Source organism: Gekko japonicus, unplaced genomic scaffold, assembly GCF_001447785.1.
Source record: "Gekko japonicus isolate JY-2015 unplaced genomic scaffold, Gekko_japonicus_V1.1 scaffold6684, whole genome shotgun sequence".
NCBI lineage: Eukaryota > Metazoa > Chordata > Lepidosauria > Squamata > Gekkonidae > Gekko > Gekko japonicus.
Genome location: NW_015167733.1, coordinates 16,476 through 25,715, shown reverse-complemented (window position 1 = coordinate 25,715; position 9,240 = coordinate 16,476). Strand labels below are relative to the sequence as shown.

The following is a 9,240-nucleotide window of genomic DNA, read 5'->3' as shown; positions in this document are numbered from 1 at the left end:
CCAAAAGTAATACTTCTGGTTCTTTTTTACAGGTACATTTCAAATTTTTTTGCATTTCAATGTGGAAGTAGACAATACTAACTTTGATGGACGCAGAGTCTGACTCTGTATAAAGCAGCTTTGTGTGTGTTCTGACCCTGTTTGCAGAACATCTTTGGGTCGGTGGGGAAAGGCATTGTTTTTATTATCATGATTTACTAGATTTCCATCCCACCGTTCCGCCAAGGAGCCTACAGGACTGCTTCCTGCTGGCAACGACCCTGCAAGGTAGGTTAGTGAGGCAGTGGGAGAGAATGGTTGACCCAAGTTCACTGGGGGGGGGGTGTCATGTCAAAGCCAGAAAGCCGCAGACGCGATTCTGCTCAGCGTCCAGTTCATAATCCTCACCTCTGCTATGGAAGCTCACCAAGTGATCTTGGTTCCTCTCGTCCTGGCCTACCTCGCAGGGTTGATGTCGTGAGAGAATACAGGAGGGAAGAATACTTTCCTAAGCTGGGGAGCGAAAAGCGGGATAATCATAAATGCATGTAAATTTTTGATTTATTTTATTTACTTTATTTATATCGTGTCTGGTATAGTGGTTAAGAGCGACGGACTCTAGTCTGGAGAACTGGGTTCGATTCCCCACTCCTCCACATGCAGCCAGCTGGGAGACCTTGGGTCAGTCACCGCTCTTTCAGAGCTCTCTCAGCTCAAAAAAATAAGTCTAGCTCGCCACCTAGTGGTGCATAACACTAAGTGAGCTATAACTTCAGGCTGCCCCAGACAATCTCCGGATCTCCTGGCTATACGACACACAATGCCATAGGATAATTGTTATTAATTATTGTATCCCGCCTTTCACCTGAATGGGGACCCAAAGCGAGTTACATCATTTTCCTCTACTCCATTTTATCCTCTCCACAACCCTGCGAGGTAGGTTAGGCTGATAGAGTGTGACTGGCCCAAGGTCACCCAGCGAGCTTCCGTGGCGCAAGGGGGATTCGAACCTGGGTTTCCCAGAGACCTGTCAGACACTTTGACTGCTGTGCCACACTGGCATTGTATCAAACAATATCTCCCCACTGCAGCAGGCCACTCTTGATTCTTGCTAGAAGCCATTTCATGGGTTCACAGAGCTCTCTCAGCCCCGAAAAACAAGTCAGATCAGCCTGGCCACCCACAGGTTTTGGCTAGGATGTCTCTCTAAGATACACGGAACTCTGAAACACCAAGTTATTACATACTCACAGGATTGATGTTTGGTTACTCTGATTTCGACTGCACATAGTTTGCAGATGTTGAATCTTTGTACATGTTTTACACCTTTACATGATCAGTTAGCATGCTGTTTATGTTCGATCTTCTGTATTTAATGCCAAATTATAAGGTTTCTTGATTATACTTTGTGAAAAATTCAATAAAATATTAATAACAAAAAAACCCACAACCAAGTCTAGCTCACCGCTAGCGTAACACGAAGACTGCCAGACAGTTCAGCTCTCTGGGCTGTTCTACACTACACAGTGCCATACGACAACTAATTAATTAATTGGAGGGGTCACAACATTCCTGCGTGGCGGGACTTGTCCGTGGAAAGGAGATCCGCCGTGCCCAATGTGGTGCAGCAGCTGCGCGTTGTGGCCTGCCAAGAGCTTGACATTCTCCCTGTCGCCACAACCCACCCCCACCCCAGTTCTTGCCAGCCCGTGGGTCTCGGGTTGCGCAGGCTTGGTGTGGATTGCCGCACTGGGGTTTCTTCCTTTTTGCCGTGTGCCAGAGGACTAAGACGCCGCACCCTGTCATGTGTTTCCCAGCCTCTATACATTTGGAAAATGAATTCTGATTGTCTATGGTTGCAGTTCTGGAGTTGTCAAAACAAAATTAAAGAGAGGTATTGCCTACTGCTTAGCTAGGGGGCCGAAGCATAGTGGGCCAGAGGAATAGAGTTGGGCAGGGGAAAAGAGCAGGGCGGAAGAGCCCTGCTGGATCAGACCAGGGAGGGTCCATCTAGTCCAGCATCCTGTCTCACACAGTGGCCAGCCAGTTCCTCTAGAGGGCCAAGAACAGGGCAGAGAGGCCGAGGCCTTCCCCTGATAAGAACCTCAGAAGAGCCCTGCTGGATCAGACCAGTGAGGGTCCATCTAGTCCAGCCTCCCGTCTCACACAGTGGCCAGCCAGTTCCTCTGGAGGGCCAACAACAGGGCAGAGAGGCCGAGGCCTTCCCCTGATGAGAACCTCAGAAGAGCCCTGCTGGATCAGACCAGTGAGGGTCCATCTAGTCCAGCCTCCCGTCTCACACAGTGGCCAGCCAGTTCCTCTGGAGGGCCAACAACAGGGCAGAGAGGCCGAGGCCTTCCCCTGAGAAGAACCTCAGAAGAGCCCTGCTGGATCAGACCAGGGAGGGTCCACCTAATCCAGCATCTTGTCTCACACAGGGGCCAGCCAGCTCCTCTGGAGGGCCAACACCAGGGCAGAGAGGCCGAGGCCTTCCCCTGATAAGAACACCAGAAGAGCCCTGCTGGATCAGACCAGTGAGGGTCCACCTAGTCCAGCCTCCCGTCTCACACAGGGGCCAGCCAGCTCCTCTGGAGGGCCAACACCAGGGCAGAGAGGCCGAGGCCTTCCCCTGAGAAGAACCTCAGGAGAGCCCTGCTGGATCAGACCAGGGAGGGTCCACCTAGTCCAGCCTCCCGTCTCACACAGGGGCCAGCCAGTTCCTCTGGAGGGCCAACAACAGGGCAGAGAGGCCGAGGTCTTCCCCTGATAAGAACCTCAGAAGAGCCCTGCTGGGTCAGACCAGGGTCTCAGGCTGAGGTCTTCCACATCACCTCCTGCCTGGTCCTTTCAACTGAAGATGCCGGAGACTGAACCTGGGACTGTGCAAGGGAAGAAGATGCTCTACCACTGAGCTGTATTACAGTGTCTCCTCCTGGTGCTGGGCATTAGGTTTCAAGCATGAATGTTGGTGGGGTGGAAACTGCATTTTTGCTTTGTTGAGGGTTGGGTGAGAAACAGTCAGAGAGCGGGTGGGTTCTGGGTTCTGGGCGTGTTAGTGACATCACAAAGAGCTCGTCTCTGTGCCTGTTTGGGTCAGAGAAAAGGATGCAGAGTCAGGATGCGGAAGGATGTGTGGCGTCTCCTGACTATGGGGCACTTTTGCAGTTCTGACACAGTGTGGTGGGCGGAGCCAGCCAGGCACAGAACGAAGATCTTTGTGCTCAGGTGGTAGCTGCTGCCAAAGCAATTAAAAAAAAAAAAGCTGCGCAGCCAATCAGAAGGTTTGTTGGGTCCGGGGGCCCCAACCTGGCCCCACCCACTTCCTGAAAACACGTGGCAGGCTCCAGAAAAAGTGTTTGAGGGCTCTTTGGTGCCCGTGGGCGCCATGTTGGGGACCCCTGGTCTGGATGGTGTGGATCTGGGCATGCCCTTGAGGTTAAGAGTCGTGTTGCCTTCAATAACAGAAGAAGAAGAAGAAGAAGAAGAAGATGATGATGATGATGATGATGATGATGATGATGATGATGATGATGATGATGATGATATTGGATTTGTATCCCGCCCTTCACTACCCAGAGGTGTCTCAGAGCGGCTTACAAACTCCTTCCCCTTCCCCTCCCCACAACAGACACCCTGGGAGGTAGGTGGGGCTGAGAGAGCTCTGACAGGAACTGCTCTTTTTCAACAACAGCTCTTATCAGAACTACGGCTTGCCCAAGGTCATCCAGCCAGGTGCAAGTGGAGGAGTGGGGAATCAAACCCGGTTCTCCCAGATTAGAGTCCGCGCACTTAACCACGACACCAAACTGGCTCTCTTAACAAAATGCAGCTCTGTAGATACATTACTTTGTTCTCGTTACTCTTTTTGGCGACCCGTCCGGTTTGGTTTGATTCTGGGACTTCACTCAGAGCAACTCAGTTCTGTAACCTCTCAGTTCTGGCCCTGGAGCCAAAAGAACAGAGCATCAGTGTGACTACAGGCCCATCTAACCTTTCTTGTTGACCCACCTGGCTGCAGCCGTAGGATCCCTGCTAGAGAAAGAAGAGAAGAGGGAAAAGAGATTGGATTTATACCCCACCCTTCACCCTAACCCTAACCCGAAGGAGTCTCAGAGCGGCTTACAATCTCCTTTCCCCTCCCCTCCCCTCCCCTCTCCACAACAGACGCCCTGTGAGGTAGGTGGGGCTGAGAGAGCTCTCTTGAGAACTGCTCGTGAGAGAACAGCTCTGAGAGAACTTGTGACTGACCCAAGGTCACCCCGGCAGCTGCATGTGGAGGAGTGGGGGATCACACCAGATCCTTCCAGATTAGAATCCACTCTCCTAACCACTACACCAAACTGGATTGTTCTCCAGTTCTGCTGGGGATTGGACCCAGGACCTTCTGCACGCAAAACCAAAATTTCTTTCTCTTGTTACCATTGGAGTCAGGTCATCTTTGTAATGTGTTTCAACTGCATTTCCCCCTTAACCGGGAAATATGGAGGATTGGGGATACCATGTAAAGGTTCTGTGCTTCCGAGGCAATTGATTTATTTTACCTTTAACCCAGTACTAACCAGGCTGGTTTCTAGGTAATTACTGCTCCGAATCTTTTGACATTCTCTCTTCTCTCCTCCTTTCCCAGACTGTTTCTGCACTCCAGAAAACATGCCCAGGACCTTCTGCACGCAAAACCAAAATTTCTTTCTCTTGTTACCATTGGAGTCAGGTCATCTTTGTAATGTGTTTCGACTGCATTTCCCCCTTAACCGGGAAATATGGAGGATTGGGGATACCACGTAAAGGTTCTGTGCTTCCAAGGCAATTGATTTATTTTACCTTTAACCTAGTACTAACGAGGCTGGTTTCTAGGTAATTACTGCTCTGAATCTTTTGACATTCTCTCTTCTCTCCTCCTTTCCCAGACTGTTTCTGCACACCAGAAAACATGGCGGAGGTTCGGGTCGGTTCTGGGAAGGTGGCCCTCTTCTGCCAGGAAGCGCCCAGGGGCGTCACCTACCGCATCCCGGCCTTACTGTACCTGCCCCGCGAGTCCATGTTCCTGGCCTTTGCGGAGAAGCGCTCATCGTTCAAGGATGAAGATGCTGAATTCCTGGTGATGAGACGAGGGCGTAAGGAGGGGGCGTCTGTCCAGGTAACACCTTCCCGCAGGGAGTGGCTGAAAACAGTTTGGCTGTTCGTGGTTTCATTTTTGAAAAACGGGTATCCCATCTCGATCGCTTCTGCAACAGCTGAGACGTCTCCCAGCGACCAACCCAAATTACACAGAAGTGCAACATTTAAGTTCCTCTAAAAACCACTTCCAGCTGTTGGAAATATGTGTGTTGCAAGGTCTAAAATCCAGCCATTATAGGGTTAATGTGTGTTTTCCTTGTATGCTGTTGTTTAGACTGGCCTGGAAGGAAACCTGGCACAGAGCCAGTGGAAACAAAGCCTACCAAACTGAAGCCTGTTTACTAAGAATCATTGGTTAATGCGTTCAGGTGATTTCCTTCTAGGGGTTAAGAAGAAGAAGAAGAAGAATCTCCATTGTTGTAGACCGTGGGGTCAAAGTGTAAAGATGGAGCCTTAGGTGTCTTTGTTGTTTTGTCGATTTCCCGTGAACCCTTCCCATTAGAAAATGCCGTTCCTCTCCAGTGAACAAAGAGCCGTTGCAAACTCTGAATATTTAACTATTTTTACCAAATTTTCCAACACCGGCAATGTTACCGACACAGGCCCTGACGTGGCCAGCCCGATCTCGTCAGATCTCAGAAGCAAAGTGAGGTTGGCCTTGGTTTCTACCTGGCTGGGAGACCACCAAGGAAGCCCAGGGTTGCTACACAGAGGCAGGCAGTGGCAAACCACCTCTGTTCGTCCCTTACTGTAACCTGGATGGCCCAGACTAGCCGGATCTCATCAGATCTCAGAAGCAAATCTGGGTCGGCCCTGGTTAGTACTTGGATGGGAGACCACCGAGGAAGTCCAGGTTTGCTACGCAGAGGGTGGGTTCAGACGCGCCGTTCAGCAACGGATTTTATCTGCACGATCACACAGTCAGCATCTGCCTCCCGTCCCCAGCCGTTGGTTTCCGGCTCAAAACCCCTTTAACCCGGAGTATTTTGTTACCAGGTCCCTAAGTGTGGTGTTTTCTCGGCTCTCCCGTTTAAAGCCGCATTTCCCCCCTGTGTGATCGCTCCTCCGGTGTCTTCTGGTTTAAACCCCCTCCCCGCTTGAAAGCTGCCTGAGGCTTCCGCTTTTCGCCCGCCAATTTTTTTATGCGTCAGCGGTGTGCGCATCGGCGCAGCTCCGCTACCGTGTTTTGAACACCGACATTTAAATGGTCACTTGTTTTAGCGTTTAGATGCGTTCAGAATCTCACGGATGTCATTTTCGGGTCAAATGTTTAAAGGGAAGTCTTTTGTTGGAGGGGTTGGATTGATTCGCCCCGGTGGATAGTTTTTCCCCATTTGATGGATGAGTGCCTATGCGCATGCGCAAACTGAGAGGGGAAAAACCTGCCTGGTGGATAGTTTCGCCCCATTCGATGGATGAGTGCCTATGCGCATGTGCAAACTGAGAAAAAAAATTCGCCTAGTGGATAGTTTTGCCCCATTCGATGGATGAGTGCCTATGCGCATGCGCAAACTGAGAAAATAAAATTCGCCTGGTGGATAGTTTCACCCCATTCAATGGATGAGTGCCTATGCACATGCGCAAACTGAGAAAATAAAATTCGCCTGGTGGATAGTTTCGCCCCATTCGATGGATGAGTGCCTATGCGCATGCGCAAACTGAGGGGAAAAAATTAAAAACCCGCCGACACACGCTCCCGCGCGTCGGTAGTGTAGACGCCAGGGAGCGATGTGACTGCGTGGTGAGGCGGGATAAGGGAGGTAAGTGTGATTGCGATTGTCCAGTTCAAAAATAATCGCATCAGAACCGGACCAGTTTAAACCGCTCTCAGCACGCCGTCTGAACATACCCACGGGCAGGCAGTGGCAAACCACCCCTGTATGTCTTTGTTCCTGACCTAGATGGCCCAGTCTAGCCCGGTCTCGTCAGATCTCGGAAGCTAAGCAGGGTCGGCCCTGGTTAGTCCTTGGATGGGAGACCACCGAGGAAGTCCAGGGTTGCCACGCAGAGGCAGGCGACGGCAAAACCACCTCTGTATGTCTTTTGCCTTGACCAGGACGGCCCAGGCTAGCTTGATCTCATCTGATCTTGAAAGCTGAGCAGGGTTGGCCCTGGTTGGTCCTTGCTCAGAGGTAGGCAACTGCTCAGAGGTAGGCAATTAAGCCAGCTCTGTTTGTCTCTTGACTCGAAAACCCTACAGGGCCGCACGAGTCAAGCTGTGACTTGACAGCACTTGACAAATACACACACCAATGCTCTCGAGAGCCAGTTTGGTGTAGTGGTTAAGTGCGCGGACTCTAATCTGGGAGAACCGGGTTTGATTCCCCACTCCTCCACTTGCACCTGCTGATGCGACCCCCGAGCGTTCCGCAGGGCCTGTAAGACGGAGTTCTTCCGCCAGGCGTTTTGAGTAGGAGCCGCCGCCGCCACTATCCTACCAACGAGGTAGTGCGTCATCAGCAGCCCTGTTAAAGGGGGACTGGCCCGGCCTGGCAGAACAGCGTAGCAGGGGACCGCTTTGCCGGGAGAGCTGGCCATCAAATTTGGATGGTTGTTCCCATCTTGGAAGATTAAATATAGGCTCAGCACCGTGTAAATAGGATGGTTTTATTGTGTTTTAAATATGTAGCTTATCATATGTTTTATTGTATTTCACTCTGGCTTTGCCATATGTAAGCCACCCTGAGCCGTTGGGAGGGCAGGGTATAAATCAAAGAAATAAATAATAAAATAATAAATAAATAAAATAAATGTGACCTTGGGTCAGTCACAAGCTCTGGCACAGCTGTCCTTGAAAAAGAGCCGTTCGTGTCAGAGCTCTCTCAGCCCCACCTACCTCGCAGGGTGTCTGTTGTGGGGAGGGGAAAGGAAAGGAGTTTGTAAGCCGCTCTGAGACTCCAAGTGAAGGGTGGGTTATAAATCCAATCTCTTCTCTTCTCCTCACACAAGCAACCCACACAGAGAGGCGGCAGAAAGACCAAATCTGCTGTGTTCATTCCTCCTGTTTACTCTGTACTCTTTGTCTTAACCTTCCACATACTCACTTTTTCCATTGCTGAGTCACCGGGTGAACCTTTAAAATCTTCTCCTTTAGCCTGTGCAAGTGGAGTAAACCGTATGTCCAGCCGGCAGCCCTTTTCCTGTCCAAGGGCGTGATCCAGAGCACAGTTGCCTAGCAATGCCCGTGTGTTTTCTGTTGGTCGAAATCCAGCTAAAGTCCAAGTGAAAGGAAGGCCTGGGAAACCGATAAAAAGGTAAAGGTCTCCCTTGCTCGAAAGCTAGTCAGATCTGACTCTAGGGTTGCGGTGCTCATCTCCATTTCCAAGCCAAAGAGCCAGCGCTGACCGAAGACTTTTCCGTGATCATGTGGCCAGCATGACTGAACGCCGAGGCGCACGGAACGCTGTTACCTTCCCACTGAAGCGGCACCTATTTATCGACTTGCGATTCCTTGCTTTGGAACGGCTAGGTTGGCAGGAGCTGGAACCAGAGACGGGAGCTCACTCCATCACGCGGCACTCGGGTCTCGAACTGCCGAACTACCGACCTTCCCATTTGCGGCTCAGCGTCTTAACCTCTGAGCCGCCACGGCCCTGGGAAACTGATAGAGGAGTTTATTTGTGACAAGGGTAGCAAGGTGTGGAGAGCACTGATTGGCTGACAGGTGTGACATCACCCGGTTGCTTCCTCTCCACCTGTGTGGAACTTTTTTTTTTTGCTATTACAAAGTTCCTCATTTTTCTTTCCGAACAAGACGCCAGTGAGGCTGTCAAGGAAATGGGCTTTGATGTTTATTCTTTAAAAAAAAAAAATTAAAACAAAAAGAGGAAAGAGAGCAGACAGTTAGACATGGAAGCCAGAAGACAGAGCCTGACTCTTCTTTCAATTAGGTGGTTAGTATGTCTGCAAGGATGGGATTTTAACTGGAGGAGGAGGTTTGTCCCCCATAGGTAATACGAGGCCTCGTCTGTCAAATCTTCCATCATCCAGACTTTTTGAATGTGCCCCAGGCACGAAAGAAGAACTAGAAACGTGTGCAAAGCCAATCATTTTATAGTCTGTGTAACAGAGAAGAAGAGGAGTAGATTGGATTTACACACCGCCCTTCACTACCCAAAGGAGTCTCAGAGCGGCTTACAAACT

At 50.5% G+C, this 9,240-nt stretch overlaps 1 protein-coding gene across 1 annotated transcript in view; it reads left to right on the top strand.

Moving 5' to 3' along the window:
* The first annotated feature begins 4,827 nt into the window (after positions 1-4,827).
* The window catches only part of NEU3 (neuraminidase 3 (membrane sialidase)), a 10,450-nt gene continuing 6,037 nt past the window's right edge, over positions 4,828-9,240 (top strand). The window contains exon 1 of the mRNA XM_015414162.1: positions 4,828-5,116. Within this exon, the coding sequence (XP_015269648.1) occupies positions 4,910-5,116 (207 nt within the window). The 5' untranslated portion in view covers positions 4,828-4,909. The remainder of the gene's footprint in view (positions 5,117-9,240) is intronic.